At 42.3% G+C, this 21,624-nt stretch overlaps 2 protein-coding genes across 5 annotated transcripts; both read right to left on the reverse strand.

Moving 5' to 3' along the window:
* Window positions 1-400: 400 nt before the first annotated feature.
* Window positions 401-12,793, reverse strand: LOC139386681 (arf-GAP domain and FG repeat-containing protein 1-like). Of its 3 annotated transcripts, none has more exons than XM_071132485.1 (12): window positions 12,466-12,793; window positions 10,402-10,495; window positions 9,927-10,042; window positions 9,486-9,627; window positions 5,035-5,191; window positions 4,573-4,680; window positions 4,265-4,409; window positions 4,026-4,111; window positions 3,864-3,932; window positions 3,424-3,585; window positions 1,924-2,021; window positions 401-1,627 (listed from the first exon to the last, which is right to left on the reverse strand). In XM_071132485.1, exons 1-12 carry the CDS (start codon window positions 12,630-12,632, stop codon window positions 1,568-1,570), a joined length of 1,404 nt encoding a protein of 467 aa, XP_070988586.1. In that variant the 5' UTR covers window positions 12,633-12,793; the 3' UTR covers window positions 401-1,567. The 3 variants fall into 3 exon arrangements, with proteins under 3 accessions (XP_070988586.1, XP_070988585.1, XP_070988587.1); XM_071132484.1 differs by having other exon boundaries at window positions 3,846-3,932; XM_071132486.1 differs by lacking the exon at window positions 4,573-4,680 and having other exon boundaries at window positions 1,480-1,627; window positions 3,846-3,932.
* Window positions 12,794-12,866: 73 nt separating this feature from the next.
* On the reverse strand, window positions 12,867-19,991 carry LOC139386683 (probable flap endonuclease 1 homolog). Of its 2 annotated transcripts, none has more exons than XM_071132487.1 (11): window positions 19,803-19,991; window positions 19,399-19,474; window positions 18,978-19,080; window positions 17,562-17,616; window positions 17,411-17,472; window positions 17,138-17,274; window positions 15,187-15,247; window positions 14,852-14,983; window positions 14,420-14,565; window positions 14,011-14,155; window positions 12,867-13,586 (listed from the first exon to the last, which is right to left on the reverse strand). In XM_071132487.1, the coding sequence occupies exons 1-11, from the start codon at window positions 19,882-19,884 to the stop codon at window positions 13,530-13,532; spliced, it is 1,056 nt and encodes a 351-aa protein (XP_070988588.1). In that variant the 5' UTR covers window positions 19,885-19,991; the 3' UTR covers window positions 12,867-13,529. The 2 variants fall into 2 exon arrangements, with proteins under 2 accessions (XP_070988588.1, XP_070988589.1); XM_071132488.1 differs by having other exon boundaries at window positions 12,872-13,586; window positions 19,206-19,474.
* Window positions 19,992-21,624: the final 1,633 nt, after the last annotated feature.

Raw genomic sequence — 21,624 nt, forward strand, 5'->3', positions numbered from 1 at the left:
GAAGACAATAGGCTGTAATCCCTGCCAAAAGGTGCTTCAACATAGGGGTCTGAATACTTATACATTTTCACAAATGTCTACAAACCTGTTTTTGCTTTGTCATTATGGTGTATTGCGCGTAGATTGAGGGAAAAATGTAATTCATTTTAGAATAAGGCAATAAAGGTAATAAAATGTGGAAGAAGTCAAGGGGTCTGAATACTTTCCAAATGCCCTGCATATAGGCCTATCACTGTCACAAGGCATATGAACTAACAGGTTATAAAGCAAACAACGCAATTATCACAACACATCATTTGTAATGTAGCTTTTTTTTTGGCAACCCCTGTGATTTTACCCCCGCATCGTTACATAATGGGGATAGGGAATTCTAAATGAAAACATTTGAATCAAAAGCATATTGTAGTTAAAAATCTTTAATATTTATACATATATTTATATATGTACACATTGACTTACATATTCCTGTAATGGCAAGTAACGTTTAAATTCATTAAAAGTGATTGGGTGCCACAAGTAACCATCTCTCCAAATAAAAACAAACTTCTCAGGTGTTTTTACACACATGCGGGTCAGGTTACATGGAGAGGGCTCGCTGAGAGCACAAGAACCTTTTCTCTCTATTCCCTACTCTCCTTCCCACTCTTTTTGTGCTGCAGTAGCCTGTCATCCAAACAGCCAGTGCTGGAGTCTGGGGTCTCATGTTTTTTTTTTACCAGGCATTTGTTCCTTTCCAAACGGACTCAAAACTAGCTAAAGTTAGTGTGTTTGGGCTGTTGTTACACTTGGGACTTATCCTAGTAACAAATAAAAAAAAGAGTAAGGGTAAAAGACCTGGGTTGTATTCAAGGTTATTCAACGGTTTTGTAAACCGCTAGGCAAAATGCTGTTGCAACGCCTTGGGATAGGACTATATGGTGTTTTGAGCCTAATAAGAACAGGGCCACGTTCAGTAATAGTGGTATTAATTATGGACCAAATAAAAGTCCCTTTCCCGGATGCCATACCTACAGGCAGAGGCGTCATGCCCATTGAAACCGTTACACATTACATAGTTTATTTTACACGGAATTAAATTATACTGAATTTGACTACCAGTAGCCCCTCAAATAGAATTAGGTGCATATCTCCTCTGCCAGCCTGATAATTCACATAATTCGAGGCAAAAACTCTTCATGTCACCTCAGTTCCCTCCTAGACTTGTATACAACCCTGATTGTTATCCTATAAACACACTGGTAAAAACATAGTGGCACATCCATAATGTTGCCCAACCATGTCAAGTCCTTATTATACCTTGTATTTTAATGTGATTACAAATGCCGATATGCACAATAAAGAGCTGTCAAATGAACAAAAAAAATAAATGTATAGAGAATGTATTTACTCCAAGGGCATCATTCCATGGCAGTCCCAAATCCCATAGTCCTTTATAGTGTCATAAACTAAGCTTTTAATAAAACCTTGAATTCAGAGTTTCAGAACTGTACGTTCACATGACGGAGCCGGTGCATTGAATAGGTGCTGCATGCTGCCCTCTGGTGGTGCTGACGAGGAGATAGGCGCACTACAGGAAGGGGTTGGTGGAAGAGCCTCCAGCGGGGTAGGATCCAGCCAGGGCTCCCGCCTGGTTCAAAACAAATGGTTCATCAATATCGTAAAATAACATCACCATCAGCATGACTTCCAAACTCATCCATGAAGTTAGCAGAGAGAGCGCAGCTGCATGGGTGACCGCCCACATAGGTGTTTTTACATTGGACCCATGCAGAAGTTGCATGTGTATGTTAATACAGACTTGTATGTGTTATGTCACAAAGTGTTTCACACTGGTATTACAAGTATTACTGTTAAAGACCACAATGCATCCTTCGGTCCCACAACATGATCTGGAAACGCAACCACAAGTTTCGAGCTGCTCACCATGAATGGGTTATTGGTCATCCCCGGCCCAGCCATGGGCTGCCCAAAGGGGGTCATGGAGGGCTTGGTCTGCCCGTAGACTGGGTATCCACCAGGGCCTGTCCATGCAGAGAAAACAAATCTGGCTGAATGGTCTATTTACCATTTAACCTTAGTAATAACTTTTTCCATTTTGTATTTTTTTTTTTATAAACCTGGTAAATGTAATAACTTGCTGGTAAACGTAATAAAATGTTGAACGGTAAAGTTGACTTTTTCTGCTAAATTGTAAAGTTATTACGTTAACCGGTGGTTATTACATTAACCGGTGAGTAACAACTTCATGAATAATGTAATAACTTCAACCAAACATGTAATAACATATCAAAATCAATGTTTTGTACTACTACCCTCATTTTGATGTACATACCACCACCTAGTGCCAATCACAACACAAACAACTCATACAGGAATACATAGACACTCACAAGCACACATTGAAATCTACCCACATGCATAGTCTCACTCACTCACTCACTCACACACCACTTCATTTGATCCTTATTAAATCAAGCTTATTATGTTATCCGGTGGTTATTATGTCAGGTCACCAGGACAGTAGCAACTTTATTTCATTAAGCATAACTTCAACTGGTCATGTAATAACAATGTCTGTGTTATTTCCCTTGTTTTTAATGGACATGGACTAGTGCTAAAACCATTAATCCGGCACTCCAGGAAGGCTCAAGCAAACACCCAAAGTATTCGAACGATTTCAAAATCGGTTTGGCCGATCTGGATGGCACCAGGGCAATTGGGTGTCAAATGAACATGCTGAGTAACCTTGCATGAAACCTGAAGACTGCCATTGCAAGGTAACACAAGCTAACAACCTTGGCTTCAGTTCAGTAGAGGCTATCAAAGTCATGTGCTGCACAGAACTAACACGGTCAGTAACACCAGCAACCATGCAGCTCATTACAAACTATACTGAACAAAATATAATTTTTATTTGTGAATATATATGTTTATTTGAGAATCAGGTGACGTTCCCCGGACAAACCAGGAACTAGACAAAAAAAGGAACCATACAAGACCACCAGGGGACTATGACAACGTCCTGGCGACCATTTTGTGACGTCCTGGGGACTAATTATTAGCAGGGAACTATTGTAGATGACATGTTTAGATTTAGCAGCAAAAGTTCTCTTATCATTCCACAATGTATTACGATTACCAGCAAGCTTTAACATTTACTGGTTTTATTACATAAGAAAAAAATCTAAAAGTTATTTCAAACAGAAAAGTTATTACATTTACCGTTGTTACAGGGATACCTGCCAGAAAAACGACCTTTGTTTATAGTGGAGGGCCACAAGAAAATGTGAAACATTTGGTGAGTCAAAACACAATATTTGGTGGGGGGAGGGAGGGAGGGGGGAAATCACAGCTTTGAAGTAAAGTCCAAACTATATTGTGTTATGGGTGAGACTACTAAGGAGAAGAGGGCACACTACTTACCGTTGGGTTGCTGGGGGTGGTAGGCCCCCGGCTGGGTGTAAGGGCAAGGGGCCTGGCCAGGGAAGGGCTGCTGGAATGTCCCACTGAAACTGGTCGGGAGGCAGTAAGAGGAGGGGTTCCCAAAGCCAGCAGGCATACTCATAGAGCCTGTGCCAAACGAGGCTACGAAACACAGATGGAGGGGAGGGCGGAGTGAGTACCACAAACACAGTGGTACACAACCGTACCTTTCAATGTACAGTATCTACTGATATCAAACAATGCTATTTCAGACAAATTGACACGCATTCACTGGCAGAGGCCCAAACATGTCCTTTAAGCATGCTTGTGTTCATACTTCTGACTTCAACCACACACACGTTATGCATGTGTTTATGTACTTTCACGTGCTCTCTCTCTCTCTCTCACACACACACACACACCTGCGGCCGGTGCTATACCATTAGTCTGGAAGGGGTTGGTGGCCATATCCGGGGCGGCGGCAACAAATGGATTATTGGACGGGATGGCTGAAACAGGACATTACATCATGTTTTCATTACATTTGAGGGTCACCCATTTCAGAACTCAATGTTCAGGAATATGTAACACAATCCACTCACCTCCAAAGCCTTGCTGCACATGCATGCTGGGTAATACTGACTGAGTCTGGGCAGGCGAGGTTCCCAACACAGCTCCAAACATATTCCTAGATTCACATAAATACATAACATGAATCAATTTGTTACCTCATTGAATCATAAAAAAACTTTTTTTTAGCAAGATCCAGAGGCAGTGTTAGTTTGTGCATATCTAAAACCTATTTTTAGTGCCAAGTTTTGAAGTGGCGTCTGTCTCTCACCCCTGGACACTGCTCCCTGTGGGGGCCGAAGAGCTCAGCTCGTTGTCCAGCTCAGCAAGAGCAGCGTAGCGGTCCTCTGCTGAAATGCCCAGCTGGGACGGAGCCGGTACAGCACCGGCCACCGACGGCACTGGGACACCTCGCCCTACAGAGAGCGAGAGAGACATACACAGGGGTCAATATACACACATGTCAATGGACATGGACACTAACACACAAAAATAAGATAACATGCTGTGCCCCTGTTGGGCTTGGAACAGATATAATGTAAATAAGAGGGAATGTATGAGAATGGGACCCAGGGGTACCTGATGCAAAGGACTGTGAGGGGGGTGAGGTGCTGAAATGTGAAGGTACTCCAGAGTTGCCAAACGCCTCAAAGTTGGCAAAGTCGGCGTTTGAGCTAACCTGAGTCGCTGCAAACCACAGAGGAGGAAACAAAACACTGACAACGTGAGGAATGTGGAAATCATAATGGCATTATGGTACATGGGAGGAGGGGCAGATGACAATGATTTAACACAAACACATTATAATTACGTGTTAAGTCTTCTTACACTACTCTTTATAACTGATCATTTCCAAGCCCTCAAGATATGATGTTGTCTCATTGAAGACAAACATTTCGAATCAACTCAATACTGGGAAACTCCTGAACTGCCATTTAAGTAAAATTTTCACTTAGTCACCCATTGACATTATTGCACGACTAAGTGGAAATTTGGCTGAAACTGAAGTTAGTTTGAGTGAAGGCCATTCCCACTCATTACCTGACTGGCTCGGGAAATGTGCAAAGTTGGCAAAGTTGGAGTTGCTGGCAGCCTGAGAGGGCGGAGTGGCAAAGATGTCTCCACCCAGGTCAGATAGGAGGTCAAACTTCTTCTCCTGAACTATAGGATAGGCCTGGGAGCGAACCACCACCGGCGACTGGCAGAGGGAGGGAGAGAGAGATGGAAGGGCATGAAGAATGACAGCATGCTTTAAAGAAAAATAACTGGGGACATGGGGTAGCACCCATTGACTTTTAAACTCAAAAAAAAAAGCAACGGCCTCTCACTGTCAACTGCGTTTATTTTCAGCAAACTTAACATGTGTAAATATTTTTATGAACATAACAAGATTCAACAACTGAGGCATAAACTGAACAAGTTCCACAGACATGTGACTAGCAGGAATTTAATAGTGTGTCCCTGAACAAAGGGGGGGGGTTCAAAATCAAAAGTAACAGTCAGTATCTGGTGTGGCCACCAGCTGCATTAAGTACTGCAGTTTATCTCCTCCTCATGGACTACACCAGGTTTGCCAGTTCTTGCTGTGAGATGTTACCCCACTCTTCCACCAAGGCACCTGCAAGTTCCCGGACATTTCTGGGGGGAATGGCACTAGCCCTCAGCCTCCGATCCAACAGGTCCCAGACATGCTCAATGGGATTGAGATCCGGGGTCTTCGCTGGTCATGGCAGAACACTGACATTCCTGTCTTGTAGGAAATCACACACAAAACTAGCAGTATGGCTGGTGGCATTGTCAAGCTGGAGGTTCATGTCAGGATGAGCCTGCAGGAAGGGTACCACATGAGGGAGGAGGATGTCTTCCCTGTAACGCAGTGTTGAGATTGCCTGCAATGACAACAAGCTCAGTCCGATGAGGCTGTGACACACCGCCCCAGACCATGATGGACCCTCCACCTCGATCCCGCTCCAGAGTACAGGCCTCAGTGTAAGGCTCATTCCTTCAATGATAAACGCAAATCGGACCATCACCCACGGTGAGACAAAACCGTGACTCGTCAGTGGCTGCCACTTTTTGCCAGTCCTGTCTGGTCCAGAGACGGTGGGTTTGTGCCCATATGCGACGTTGTTGCCGGTGATGTCTGGTGAGGACTTGCCTTACAATAGGCCTACAAGCCCTCAGTCCAGCCTCTCTCAGCCTATTGCGGACAGTCTGAACACTGATGGAGGGATTGTGCGTTCCTGGTGTAACTCGGGCAGTTGTTGTTGCCATCCTGTCCCTTACCCGCTGGTGTGATGTTTGGATGTACCGATCCTGTGCAGGTGTTGTTATACGTGGTCTGCCACTGCGAGGACGATCAGATGTCCGCCCTGTCTCCCTGAAGCTCTGTCTTAGACGTCTCACAGTACGAACATTGCAATGTATTGCCCTGGCCACATCTGCAGTCCTCGTGCCTCCTTGCCGCATGCGTAAGGCACGTTCACACAGATGAGCAGGGACCCTGGGCATCTTTCTTTTAGTGTTTTTCAGAGTCAGTAGAAAGGCCTCTTTAGCGTCCTAAGTTTTCATAACTGTGACATTAATTGCCTACCGTCTGTGAGCTGTTAGTGTCTTAACGACCGTTCCACAAGTGCATGTTCATTAATTGTTCATGGTTCATTGAACAAGCATGGGAAACAGTGTGTAAACCCTTTACAATGAAGATCTGTGAAGTTATTTGGATTTTTACGAATGATCTTTGAAAGACAGGGCCCTGAAAAAGGGACGTTTCTTTTTTCCCAGAGTTTATAATGACCAGAGGGTTTGAAAATAAGCAACATTTTAGACCTTTAATAAAGTATCTAAAATTGCTAATGTTGTTCTGTAGCTTAGACCCTATTTCACATCATCTGACGTTGTGTTGTACCCACCATCAGTTGAAACTTGCTCTTAAATATGGGGTGGGTTTCATTTCAATCACAGAAATAATAGAATGGACCCATCCCTTCAGACCACTGCAAATTAGCTGGTACAAGTATCATTTCAATCACTACAACAAAAGATGACCACCGGTCCGACCACCGTCGAATGTCAACACTAGAACTGCTAATGCCAACGGCCACAGATGATTGATTTTGTAAATAAATAAAACCAATTGGGGTAGAAAAAAAGCAACGTACTGCTCCTTCCCTTTTCCTAAATGTCTGTATTTTACATTGCTCAGTTGTCAGAATGTGATTAAAACAAACAGAAGTACAGTACTTTAAGCTTTATACCAGTTGTTCTCTCTCCACACCTCCACTCTCCAAGGTAAATGCGCTGTAGGACGTTGGTACCTAGCCAGGCACTAATGTCTCTCTCTCTCTCTCTCTCTCTCTCCTCACCGAATGAATGACGTAGGTTAAATGGATGCGTGGGTGACCGAAACTGATAATTGTGCACATTACTTCAACTGAATTCAAATTAGGCCTAACTGAATGATAAGGAGGGTGAAGACAAGAGGTTGAATTAATTTAGATTAGTGTAAAATTGGGAGCATAGATATGAGATGACGAGATTGATTCACGCGTAAAGGCACGGTTAAGGGCCCACAGGGCCCGATACAATCGATAAATGCCTCCTTGTTTTCATATCTTGTCATGAATATATATTTTCATAAATATTTTATGCAATTAATTATTTACATTTGTCTTATGCCTATTTATCAGCACTGGCACTTATGCTTATACTAAATAATTTGACTGTGGCACCCTGAGGGTTCCTATCCTTCTTTTACATTATACACTGCTCAAAAAAATAAAGGGAACACTAAAATAACATCCTAGATCTGAATGAATGGAATATTGTTATTAAATACTTTTTTCTTTACATAGTTGAATGTGCTGACAACAAAATGGAAATCAAACCCATTGAGGTCTGGATTTGGAGTCACACTCAAACTTAAAGTTGAAAACCACACTACAGGCTGATCCAACTTTGATGTCATGTCCTTAAAACAAGTCAAAATGAGGCTCAGTAGCGTGTGTGGCCTCCACGTGCCTGTATGACCTCCCTACAACGCCTGGGCATGCTCCTGATGACGTGGCGGATGGTCTCCCGAGGGATCTCCTCCCAGACCTGGACTAAAGCATCCGCCAACTCCTGGACAGTCTGTGGTGCAACGTGGCGTTGGTGGATGGAGCGAGACATGATTTCCCAGATGTGCATATGGTCTCACAAGGGGTCTGAGGATCTCATCTCGGTACCTAATGGCAGTCAGGCTACCTCTGGCGAGCACATGGAGGGCTGTGCGGCCCCCCAAAGAAATGCCACCCCACACCATAACTGACCCTCCGCCAAACCGGTCATGCTGGAGGATGTTGCAGGCAGCAGAACGTTCTCCACGGCGTCTCCAGACTGTCACATGTGCTCAGTGTGAACCTGCTTTCATCTGTGAAGAGCACAGGGCGCCAGTGGCGAATTTGCCAATCTTGGTGTTCTCTGGCAAATTAAAAACGTCCTGCATGGTGTTGGGCTGTAAGCACAACCCCCACCTGTGGACGTCGGGTTCTCATACCACCCTCATGGAGTCTGTTTCTGAGCAGACACATGCACACGTTTGAGCAGACACATGCACATTTGTGGCCTGCTGGAGGTCATTTTGCAGTGCTCTGGCAGTGCTCCTCCTGCTACTCCTTGCACAAAGGCGGAGGTAGCGGTCCTGCTGCTGGGTTGTTGCCCTCCTACGGCCTCCTCCACGTCTCCTGATGTACTGACCTGTCTCCTGGTAGCGCCTCCATGCTCTGGACACTACACTGACAGACACAGCAAACCTTCTTGCCACAGCTTGCATTGATGTTCCATCCTGGATGAGCTGCACTACCTGAGCCACTTGTGTGGGTTGTAGACTCTGTCTCATGCTACCACTAGAGTGAAAGCACCGCCAGCATTCAAAAGTGACCAAAACATCAGCCAGGAAGCATAGGAACTGAGAAGTGGTCTGTGGTCCCCACCTGCAGAACCACTCCTTTATTGGGGGTGTCTTGCTAATTGCCTATAATTTCCACCTGTTGTCTATTACATTTGCACAACAGCATGTGAAATGTATTGTCAATCAGTGTTGCTTCCTAAGTGGACAGTTTGATTTCACAGAAGTGTGATTGACTTGGAGTTACATTGTGTTGTTTAAGTGTTCCCTTTATTTTTTTGAGCAGTGTATTTTCCAGTGATGAGGACATGGATGTATGGTGGGGTATGCAAAATGGGTCAACTTTGAGCACCATTATCTCTTGAATGTTTTGGCATTCAGTTCTAAAAAGCCACTTTCTGTGCACTTCTACAAATACCTATGGAAGTGAAAAAGGGATTGAGTTTAAAAAGTTATTGAATTTACCCTAGACAAAGTTATGATTTTTTTTTTTTTTTTTTGCATCAGCCTAAAATGGATTTCCCCATATGTTAGGAAATGACTCAAAAGCACATTAGCCTGAAATGTACTACGTCATATGTTAGGAAAGAAGATGGGGAAATACCTGACGCGTTGGGGGGGTCTTGTTAAGCTGCAGGGTTCTCAGGGGCTGGACCTCCGGGGTGCTGCCTGTGCTGCTGGCTGAGGTGCCCGACTTGGAAGCCTGGGCTGTGGCTACCGTTCTAGCCTGGTCTGGAGAGACGTACCTGTGTGCACACAACCATGAATAAAAATACATCCAGGGGTGGAATCGATGGGGAGTTCCCAAGGTGAAATCATTTTCACATGTAAAAATGGGTTGTTACTTGTTTTTTTAAAGTGAATTCATAAGATTTTACATTGAGAGCTCTGAGTGTGATTTTACATTAATACATCACAATAGAAACTGTGGGATCTGCAAATCAAATGATTCTGCTTTTGAAGATGTTCAGTTCACACAACACAATAGAAAGCAAGTGAGTGAAGTTCAGTGAACAGATGAATGAACCAAAAAGAAGCATCTCACCATCTTTTTTTCTCGTACTTTTCCTGGAGGAATTCTTTTACTTTCTGTGGTTCGTGGAAGTCTGGAACAACCAATGTCCGGTCATTGTACAGCCCCAACCAGATGTGTTTACAAACCTAGAGTAGAGAAAATGTTTGGGGAGAGGGTGTGGCGAGAGAGCGCGAGAGAAAAAGGAATGCCAATAAACTCCCTAGAGAGAAACAAAAAAACCTCAAATAAAGAAAGCAGACATGAGGAGACAGACATGCATAAAGACACTAATCCAGTGTTTTTCCAATGCTGGTCCTAGGGGCCCACAGGGTAAGCAGGATTTTGTTCTAGCCCAATTCAAACACATCTGACTCAACTAATCATCAATACCTTTGAATGAATTGGATTTGTTAGTGCTAAACTGGAATAAAAGCCTGCACTCCCTGCAGATCACTAGGGTTGAAGTACACATTTCTTAGTACATTACTTGACCTCATGTCATTACCTCGTTGGTGTGTTTCTGTAGGAATTCGATTTCCTGTTGCGTGAAGGTGGTCATAGAGATGGACTTCACTCTGTGGGGGGGATTCAGCCCTCGTCTAGTTGGGAGTGGAGGGGTATGTATTCGGTGTCATTCAGTTTACAAAGACCAGGCACAACATGACTGCACACTCACAGCTAAACTGTGCATTTACTGACATTCACTGTCAAAAGGGTTGTTCCATTTGATTTCAATCACTTTTTGACCACACCCCTTTATATTTGAACAAAACTTGTCATATATATTTGCCCATGGTAGAAGTGGCCAGAGAGTGACTTTTTGAACCTGAATGCCAAAACATTTAGGAGACAGAGGTGCTCAAAGTTGCCCCATTTTGCATCAATGTCTTTAACACTGGAAAATATAAACAGGGATGTCAAACTATTTATCCTTTAGCAGCAATTATCAAAAACAACTCATTTTTGCATATGCTTTAACCATATTTTACATAAGCTGAGGTGTTTGTATTGTGCCCGCTATCTGTTGAGACACAGCATACTGTTGAATACAGGGCGGGTGTAATTTCAATCATAGACATTCATAGAATGGATTTCTCTCTTCAGACCACTGCAAATTAGCTGGTACATAATTGAAATTCTAATGTTTACTTCCAATTACTACCACAAATATGGCCACCAGTCCACCCAGCGTAGAATGACAACTTAAATTGAAATATCTATTATTTTATCTACATTTCTATGATTTCAATAGGTTTCCTATGGAAGATTGACAGTATAATTGAAAACTGATATTCCCATTCAAGTCAACATTCTCTGAGGTGTGGACCTCCAAACCATCTTTGTGCTACCATTTCAAAGATGAAATTTCAATTTTATTCACATTTTAGTACATTTATCTGGCAAACCATGACACCCAATAGCATGCTGTTTCAACCGATAGCAGGCCTAACAAACACATCAGATGATGTCAAATAAGGTCTAAGCTACACGTGGGGAAAAAAATAGTTTATGCATTTAGATAATTTATGTAAAAAAAAAATATATATATATAGATATATAAAAGTTTGACAACCCTGTTTGTGAGCTTTTGAATTATATCAAACTCAAAAAGGTATATTGTCCAGTGATGAAGACATCTCCTATATGTTATGGCATTCATGTCCAAAAAGAGGTCAAAAAGTGATTGAAATCAGATGGCACATCCCAAAAGTGAAAACCACCAGTGAAAGTCATTATATGATTCATAAGGCTATGCATTCATGTGCCTAGCCTTCACATATGACGTGAGATGATCACTTGTGGCATCAATTGTGGTCTTGTCAGAAGTCCTTTCCTATTGTGGTCTCTGAACCATATCATTTGCATTACTTGACCTACTGCCCCATTTCATGTATTCTACAAGACAGTGTCTGTCTGGCACTTATACACTTCCTCTATCTCAGGGATGGAAAACGCCAATCCATGGGGGCCTGATTTGTGTCACTTTCCCCCCAGCCCTATAACTAACACACATGATTAAACGGAATTGCATTCTAAACTGAATACCTTGACTAGTTGATTATTGGAGTAAGGTGTTTTAGCAGGAGCTGGAGCAAAAAGTGTGTCAACAATCAGGCCCCCCGAGGACTTGCCCATCCCTGCTCGATCTATACACATATAGGCGTGAGCAACGGATGTCCCAAACTACGCCTACGGTATAGACGAGATGATTGGGAAATAGGTTCGCCGGTGCCGTGACGTGCCTTTTTGACACACTGGTCAAATATTTGCCTTTTATCAGACAAGTACTTTCGGCACAAACAATCCTTTAGTTAGTTGCCAAGCTAGGTATGGAACTGAATATTGACCTTCTAAAGATTGGGAATTGAGACCCCTCCTTACAACAAAGCATGGGCTTGCGACCCAGCCCAACCAATGGCCTCGAGCTAACGTCGGATAGCGTTACCTGCTGTGTTGGGGAGCTTGCCAACGTTAGGCTAAACCACCAAAACACATAATAAAGAGCGTAATTTTGCTTTAAAAACAAGCCCACATAAAAACACAACCATAGAATCAACACAGTACTTACAAGATGCCAGAACAGGTGGTACAGACGAAGGAACCCACTGTCATGTTGGCATAAGTCGGGCCGCGCTGGTCGCAATCAAAGCACTTCCTATTCGGAGGTTGGCTAGTCATTTCCCGAAGCATCTTGAGATGCGTCTCCTCTTGCTTTCGCTTCGCACTCGTCGCCATGGTTGAGAAATAGGGCTACTAACGGTGGGAGAAGTTTATCGAGGCCTAGGGAGAGGATGTCTTCGGGGAGGCTTGCCTCGACAGCGGTGGTGGTTCAGACACCTTGCTGAGAGGTCTAGTGGGACGGACACGTTCCTTCTTCGTTGGCATACAGGAGGTGTACCAGACAGCTAACCGGAGAGTGACTGACACCTACCGGTGGGAAGATCTGGTGGGCAGCAATTCGACAACAAATTACATTGATGAATACAAGTTTAATAGTAAATACCATCATACTGACATCTTGTGTAAAAACACAGATACAAGAGATTATCATATTTTGGTCTCTACTTTGACATGATCATGTTTATCAAGATAAGAAAGTCCTTTGCCTCAAATTTGGCACTGTTGAGGGTAGCAGGTGTCCACCAAATAAGCCATGAGCCCATCTGACCTTCCTCCATAGAAATCAATCGGCTCCTGTTTTGGATGAGGGAACAAGCAAGCCAAGGCCCCACAGACAGTGGTTGCACTGTTCTCGCCAATGAGTCTCCGCCTCTGCTCATCCTGTTTACTTGCTCCCTAGGAGTTGCCCTGGTCATGTTCATTAGGGGCACGTTTTTAAAACAGAAAACGAATATGAGCATTACTTATTGGATATGCCCAGGTAGTCTGCCCCCTGTTTCAAGGTGGTGCCTAATGAACACGACCCCGAGGTACTTGCTGTCACAAATCTTTACATAATAAGAATTGGTTTATGCTCAATCGTTAAGAAGTTAATGAAATGTATAGATCAGTTGATCTGCACAGCTCCTTTCTCAGGTAGACCCTCATGAACAAGCACATCCTTTTAACTGTCAGACAGCTGGTTGGTAAGGATGCATTTGCAGTACCACCAGACTCCGTCGGAGGGCAGTGTCACTTTGGCCTCGCTCTCTTTTCTTTGGTGCCAATGGAATCCCCAGTTTCAGACGGCTACAAGTGGAGATAAGGCACAACACACTAACTGAATACATACCAGAAATACACAGGCTAATTTAAGTGTCACATCCCTTTAGTCTAGATTCCAGTCTGTTTCTGCTTTAGCTAACCTGTAATCATGAAATGTTATATTGCCAAACAAGGCAAGGCAACAATGTGACATTGTTACAACAATGTGACAAGTTAACCTTAGCTGTATTGGATATAGTGGACCAATGTAAAGGGTTGATACAGTATGGGGATCTCCAAAGCCATAAATACCGTAGATATGAAACATTTGGCATCAATGAACAGGCTAATAAAGTCTGATATATAGCCATCTCTATACCAGGCTCTGGGCCTTGAGATATAGAGTTTAGCAGGTACTCCCACCATAAAATGGTGAGGTGTCATAAGTGTCATAGTGGGGTTATATTACCTGTTGCCTTTTCCGTGTAACACGGAAGAAGTCCTCCATGCGAGTTTGTCGGCTCTGTCCTGCTGCCTTGTCCTCCTCCCTCTCCTTCCTCAGGCGTTCACGCTTCTCACTGAACTTCTGCATTCGACCTCGTACTCTTTGCTCCCTACATAACACACACACATATATGGAATAATTCCGTTTTAGATTACTGGGCAAGGACATAAAACAACCATGCACTGCAGATATAGAGGACTCGATTTGTGCACACCAGGGGTCTCATATATCAAGCGCCTCAGTTTGACTTTTTCGAACACAATTAATAAGATTACATGGTCAAGGGGAACCTGATCCTACTCTGAGATGCTTGATACATATGGCCCCTGGTCTAATTCCAAAGGTGGTCGGTCATACAGGACCAGAACAGTACTTGACGTGTTTCTCATGGCACAGAAAGTGGACCAGGGCCTCCTCATCTGGCTCAGTCCAGACCAGGTTCGGGAGCTCGGTCAGGGGGGCATCCAAAAACAGCTTGCGGGCATCCTGATACTGCCAGAACAGTGGGACAGGGTGGGTCTGAAGGAGGAGGGAGAAAAGGGGTTGGGTGTTAGTCTAATTACATGGACAGGAACATAGCATAGAAGGTGAGGTCTGAGATGAAAAATGAAATAATCATTCGTTCATATATGTTATTCATATGTGGAGTGGTAACAAATGACATAGATAATTTAATATTTTCTTGGTTTACTAGTATATTTTATCCAGACTTATAGATAAGACTTCAGCAAACACATTGGAACCAAAATCTCCAAGACAATTGCATTGCAGTAATATGAACAGTTGTCAGGGAGGGAACATGTACCTTTCTGTTGATGTTCAGCACCACGTTCTCTATGTTCCGGTGCTGCTGGATCAGAGTCAGAGCTCTCTTAGGTCCAAGGCCTGTGATTTTGTCACAGTAGTCACAGCCCAACAAGATACACAGGTCCACAAACTGACATACATTAGGAGGAAAGACAAGGGGTGTTAGCATTTTGAGGATTGAGAGACAGTTGAGAGATTACACTTGAGAGAAAGGTACATGATGTTTATGCCTTACAAGAATGTAGTATGCTTGTACACATGATGCCTATGAACATGTAATGAAGGCCTTTGCCTCATTCAATACAAATGCTTTGGGTGGAGGAGGTATCTTACCTCATCATGTGTTATCTTCAAAATGTCTAGCAGCTTGGGCAGAGAGTACTCAATGACTTCGCTGCGAGGAGAAGAATCATTCGATTTAGAGACCCAGAGAACTGGTCATTACAATTACAACATTTTTTTTTTGCTAATACTTTGCCACAAAGTGCTTAGAAGTAACCATGGCCTAAAACCTTTTCTATTGGGGGAAACCACAGCAGTATAAACAAACTGTAAATATATGAAACATAAATCCTGTACACTTCAATTAGTATGATATGTTTCATATGATATGTATTACTTTGTAGATGTCCATTATCTATTTTGTATGATTTGTAACAAATTACAATTCATATGATATGTTATGAATTGCAATTTGTACAATATGTTGTGAATCACAATTAGTACATCATGCTACGAATTCTCAAAAACGTATGATATGTTGTTTTTTTTTCCAATTTATTGTGGCTAACATTAGCTAGGTGGCTAACGTTAGCTAACCTACGTGTTAGGGGTTAAGGTTAGGGTCAATGTTATGCATGAAACACACCAACAATCTCTGTGCCGATAGGTATTTATCACAGTGGGAGTGTTCCTTCTCTTGCTAGAACAAAAGCAGTACTCGCTGCTTGCAGACCCGGTAGCGACCCAGACCCTAATGCTCGTGTCAGTGGCCAACTACTTCACTTTGAGCCAATCAGAGAGCACGAACCCCCACGTGGGGGAGCCAACACTTCATATGCAATGTTGGCTATTGAATAGTAGCTAGCTAAGTGCACAGATGCAATACACACAACACTAAACACTTCCTCCAAACTATCTAACCACTGTAGCTAGTATTGGCATTATAATTCAATCACAATGGATTTGCTAGTTTCCATTAAACAGCTGCCTGTGTTAGCTACTGAGTTAGTGCAGTGTCCTTAGCTGGCTATGTTGCTCTAGCTAGCAAATATGCTAACTTTAGCTAGCTAGCTAAACATTTGGCTATGGGCTGGCACTGACAGTATGGGATTATGGAGAGTGAATTAAATTGTTTCTTCGTCATCTTGCTAGGTAGTTATCTAGCTGTGGTCATCTGGTTAGTATCAACAAGGGCTTTCTATAAAATAGCAACATTAGCCAGTGTCCATGTCTCCATCCAATTCGCTACACATGTATAACAACTTCTAAATATGTGTATGCGACCTATTCGATTTGACAGCTTGGAATGTAGACCATAAGTAATATGCACAGATATGCAAAGCCAAACAACGCAACTGCCACATTCTGGTTTGGAGTATTTTAACAAGGCCTGACGACTTCCAAGGTCTTTGCTGTGTGAATAAAAAAGACATTGACTGCAGACCCCCTGTTCAGAGGTGCTAAGTACTGTCGGCAGGCAAACGTTTCACTATCCTGCTGGTGTCTTGAGCTTTTTATGAGTGATGTTAAAGGGTTAAAGTTAGGTTTAGGGGAATTGTTAGCTAGCATGCTAAGTAGTTGCAAAGTAGCTAAAAAGTAGTAAGTAGTTACAACGTTGATAATTAGCTAAAATGTGATGAGATTCGAACATGCAACCTTGTAGTTTCTTGACATTCGTGTTATTTGGGTTGCTAGACATTCATGTTATACACTCACCCATACCAAATCATTGTCTTATGTAACCACTGGGGCGGCAGGTAGCTTAGTGGTTAGAGTGTTGGACTAGTAGCAGAAAGGTTGCAAGATCTAATCCCCGAGCTGACAAGGTAAAAATCTGTCTTTCTGCCCCTGAACAAGGCAGTTAACCCACTGTACCTAGACCATCATTGAAAATAAGAATTTGTTATTTACTTACTTTCTTAGTTAAAAAAAGGTAAAAGAAATACCAAACCTAACATATCATACTAATTTGAGTGTCCCTGAAGTACATTTACTATATTACGTCTAGTCTATGAGACCAGGCTGTATAGACATGGTTATGGACTCAAAGGTGCACTCTCACCTGTTTTTCTTGGCATTGAGCTGGCGGATCAGAATGTTTCCACCAAAGGGCAAAGTGTCCATGTCTTCTGATGCTACCGCGTCTACTGTGCCCTGTTTCACCAGGTGGGCACATAGTGCCTCGCCATCTCCTGGAGCCTGGAGAGAGCAAGAGAGTGGAAGGAGAGGGTTCATATGTTATGGTTATGGTGGTTGGTTTTTGTTCAAGACAACTTGGTATAATTAGGGTATGTGTTCAGGGTTAGCATGCTACATAGAGCACTCGCACACTGACCTGGATGATGGGCACACCCATAAGCTTCAGAAGGTGGAGACAGTCCCGTGTCTGAGGGGACACTACAGGTGCCCACAGAGAGGTCAAAAGTAAAATACAGGAAGATGGAAAACTGGTATGCGCTGTGATTGAATTCCAATGTTTCTCTTACCTGCTCCTGAATGACTGGGGGAGCTCCAGCCTGCAACCTGTGCCCTCTTCTCCAACTGAAAGAAAACAGAGAATACAATTAAATTAAATCGTATTGACATGGACTGTAGCAAATTGTACCCTATTCCCTATTTAGTGTAGTGCACTACTTGTGAGGGTATAATTTTTTGAGGTACAGTGCCTTCAGAAAGTATTCATAGCCCTTGACTTATTCCACATTTTGTTGTCACAGCCAGAAATTGATTAAATATATTTTTTTCCTCACCCAATACCCCATAATGACAAAGGGAAAACATGTTTTTCGAAATGCCAGCAAATTTTTTGAAAATGACACCACTGAGTCAATACTCTGTAGAAGCACCTTTACCAGTGATTACAACTGTGAGTCTTTCTGGGTACGTCTCAGAACTTTCCACACCTGAATTGTGCAACATTTGCCATTATTATTTAAAAAATTCTTCAAGCTCTATCAAATGGGTTGGTAATTATTGCTAGACAACCATTTTCAGGTCATGCCATATATTTAAGTAGATTTAAGTCAAAATTGTAACTCGGCCACTCAGTAACATTAACTGTCTTCTTGGTAAGCAGTTCCAGTGTAGATTTGGCCTGGTGTTGTAGGTTATTATCCTGCTGAAAGGTGAATTAATCTCCCAGTGTCTGGTGGAAAGCAGACTAAACCAGGTTTTCCTCTAGGATGTTGGCTGTGCTTAGCTCCATTCAGTTTGTTTTTTTATCCTGAAAAACTCCCCAGTCCTTAACGATTACAAGCATACCCATAACATGATGCAGCCACCATTATCTTTGAAAATTTGGAGAGTGGTACTCAGTAATGTGCTGTATTGGATTTGCCCCAAACACAACACCTTCTATACAGGACAAAAGGTGAATTGCTTCGCCACGTTCTTTGCAGCATTACTTTAGTGTCTTGTCGTAAACAGGATGCATATTTTGGAATATTTTTATTCCGAGCTTCCCACTCTGACAATTAAGTTAGTATTTTAGAGTAACTACAATGTTGTTGATCCATCCTAAGTTTTCTTCTAACACAGCCATTAAACTCTGTAACTGTTTAAAAGTCACCATTGATCTCGTGGTGAAATCCCTGAGCATTTTCTGGCAACTGAGCTAGGAAGGATGCCTGTATCTTTGCAGTGACTGGGATGACTACACCATCCAAAGTGTAATCACAAGACATTTCAGCTTTCATTTTTTATTAATTTGGATTTTTTTTAAAACATTTTTTTTAACCTTATGGGGTATTGTGTGTAGGCCAGTGACAAACAAATCTCAATTTAATCCATTTTGAATTCAGGCTCTAACAACAAAATGGGGGAAAAGTCAAGGGGTATGAATACTTTCTGAAGGCACCGTAGGTATCTATGGTCTCAGCTGTAATTCTAAGAGCACCACTAACCACAGCCCTTTTCTCTCCAGGAGGCTTCCCATCGAACACAAACAATGGTTTGATGTCATGCTCCAGGAAGGTTAGCGTTCGAAAGAACAAACCTGTCAAGGGACTAGAGTGAAAGGATGGGAACATGGGTTAGAAACAGAAACATGGCCCAGAATTCAGAGTTAGTTTACACAGGTCTACACATCCCAATAGTCTAAAGTGACTCCCTCTCTTCCTCTAGCTACTTACTTCATCTGCATTGGCTGGAAAGAATTGGACAGATGACAGTAAATAACTGGTAGACATTCGCCATCTGCTTTCCCCTATCCTGTGATTTTAGATCAGTGCCGATGAAGGAGGAAGAAGCCACATTTGAGGTGCGGTCAACAATGCCAACGGTTGGGTAAGCTTCTCAATTTAGAAGTTAGAAATGACAGCTCACCCCAGTAACCGAAGATTTGGTACTGCAGTGCGGAACTGGTTCAGAACAATGGAGGTGTCCAACGCAATGACCTTTCCTAAAATTGAGACAAAACAAATGACTGCATTTGTAAAATCTTTGAGTGAACTCAATGAGTAGGAAACATCCAATTGTGCCCATTTCTAGTACTGGATTAAACTTGACCAAGCTACTTTGATAACGTGAATAATGCCTGCCCTGTCTGGTAGAGTCAATGTTGGGGAGACGTCATGTCAATTATTGGGTGGGGCACACTGATGCTCCATAACATTATACATGCTAGGATGAGATAAAGAGCATACGAAGGAGGTCAATGTTGATACTAGTAGCAAACTGCATGCTAGCTAGCTAACGTTAGCCTTAAGTAGCTAAGCATGCAAACTTACCTGTGTAGTCGCAGATCTCTTTGTAAGAAATGGCACCAGGTGCATCGCTACGAATCAAATCTGCCAGTTTTGTAATACCCATTGTGCTTGTCTGACAGTTAGTTATAAAGCCAACAAATTAGATACACAGTTTTGGTGATGCTGTGCACCCGGAAGCCTGCTTTGTTGTTGCTACACGAATCTACCAATAGGGGCAGGAGGGATCAAACAAATGGAGAGAGCACAGTAAGAGACTATACCTTAAAAAGCCACCCGTAATTTCTTACAGTAAACAATTTACAAACAATCCATTGATATACAGTGAACAAAAATATAAACGCAACATGTAAAGTATGGTCCCATCTTTCCTGATATGAAATATACGATCCCAGAAATGTTCCATATGCACAAAAAGCTTATGTTTACATCCCTGTTAGTGAGCATTTCTCCTTTTCCACACGAATCCATCTACCTGACAGTTCTGGCATATTAAGAAGCTGATTAAACAGCATGATATTACGCAGGTGCACCTTGTCCTGGGGACAACAAAAGGCCACTCTAAAATGTGCTGTTTTGTCACACATCACAATGCCACAAATGTCTCAAGTTTTGAGGGAGCATGCAATTGGCATGCTGACTGCATAAATGTCCACCAGACACAAGCCCACAATGTCGAGAATTTGGCAGTACGTCCAACCGGCCTCACAACCGCAGACCACGTGTATGGTGTCGTGTGGGTGAGCGGTTTGCTGATGTTGGTGGCAGTCGGGACAACAAACACAATTGCATTTTATCGATGGCAATTTGAATGGACAGAAATAACGTGACGAGATCCTGAGGCCCATTATGAGACTCATTTTTTTTAAAGGAATCTGTGACCAAGGGATGCTTATCTGTGTTCCCAGTCATGTGAAATTCATAGAGTAGGGCCTAATGAATTTATTTCAATTTCCTGATTTCCTCATGAACTTGAAAAGTTTGGGGTCACTTAGAAATGTCCTTTTTGAAAGAAAAGCAACATTTTTTTGTCAATTAAAATAACATCAAATTGATCAGAAATACAGTGTAGACATTGTTAATGTTGTAAATTACTATTGTAAAAACGGCAGATTTTTTTATGGAATATCTACATAGGCGTACAGAAACCCATTATCAGCAACCATCACTCCTGTGTTCCAATGTCACACAGCGTTGTACGAGATCTTCAGTTTCTTGGCAATTGCTTGGACTTCATTTTCCAGGACAAGAATAGACTGACGAGTTTCAGAAGAAAGTTCTTTGTTTCTGTGCATTTTGAGCCTGTAATCGAACCCACAAATGCTGATGCTCCAGATACTCAGCTAGTCTAAAGAAGGCCAGGTTTATTGCTTCTTTAATTATAACAACAGTTTTCAGCTGTTCTAACAATTGCAAAAGGGTTTTCAAATGATCAGTTAGCCTTTTAAAATGATAAACTTGGATTAGCTGACACAACGTGCCATTGGAACACAGGAGTGATGGTTGCTGATAATGGGTCTCTGTACGCCTATGTAGATATTCTGTTAAAAATCAGCCGTTTCCAACTACAATAGTCATTTACAACATTAACAATGTCTACACTGTATTTCTGATCAATTTTATGTTCTAATTAATGGCCAAAATGTTTTACTCTGTTATTATCTATGCATAGTCATTTTAATAACTCTACCTACATGTACATATTACCTCAATTACCTCAACTAACCTGTGCCCCAGCACATTTACTCTGAACCGGTACCCCCTGTATATAGCCTCACTATTGTTATTTTACTGCTTCCTTTTAATTATTTGTTACTTTCATTTCTTTCTTTTTTTCAAGTATTTT

Source organism: Oncorhynchus clarkii, chromosome 28 (assembly GCF_045791955.1).
Source record: "Oncorhynchus clarkii lewisi isolate Uvic-CL-2024 chromosome 28, UVic_Ocla_1.0, whole genome shotgun sequence".
NCBI lineage: Eukaryota > Metazoa > Chordata > Actinopteri > Salmoniformes > Salmonidae > Oncorhynchus > Oncorhynchus clarkii.

Bases quoted from the DNA above. Each gene is read 5' to 3' on its own strand.
- LOC139386681 (XM_071132484.1), bottom strand. From the start codon at position 12,632: ATGGCGACGAGTGCGAAGCGAAAGCAAGAGGAGACGCATCTCAAGATG. The intron at 4,681-5,034 runs GTAATGAGTGGG...TGTGGTTTGCAG, and splicing joins ACATTTCCCGAGCCAGTCAG to CGACTCAGGTTAGCTCAAAC. The intron at 3,586-3,845 runs GTGTGTGTGTGT...TGTGTTTCGTAG, and splicing joins TGGTATAGCACCGGCCGCAG to CCTCGTTTGGCACAGGCTCT.
- LOC139386683 (XM_071132487.1), bottom strand. From the start codon at position 19,884: ATGGGTATTACAAAACTGGCAGATTTGATTCGTAGCGATGCACCTGGT. The intron at 14,566-14,851 runs GTACATGTTCCC...CTCCTCCTTCAG, and splicing joins TGCTGAACATCAACAGAAAG to ACCCACCCTGTCCCACTGTT. The intron at 14,156-14,419 runs GTACTGTTCTGG...TGTGTTATGTAG, and splicing joins TGCCATGAGAAACACGTCAA to GGAGCAAAGAGTACGAGGTC.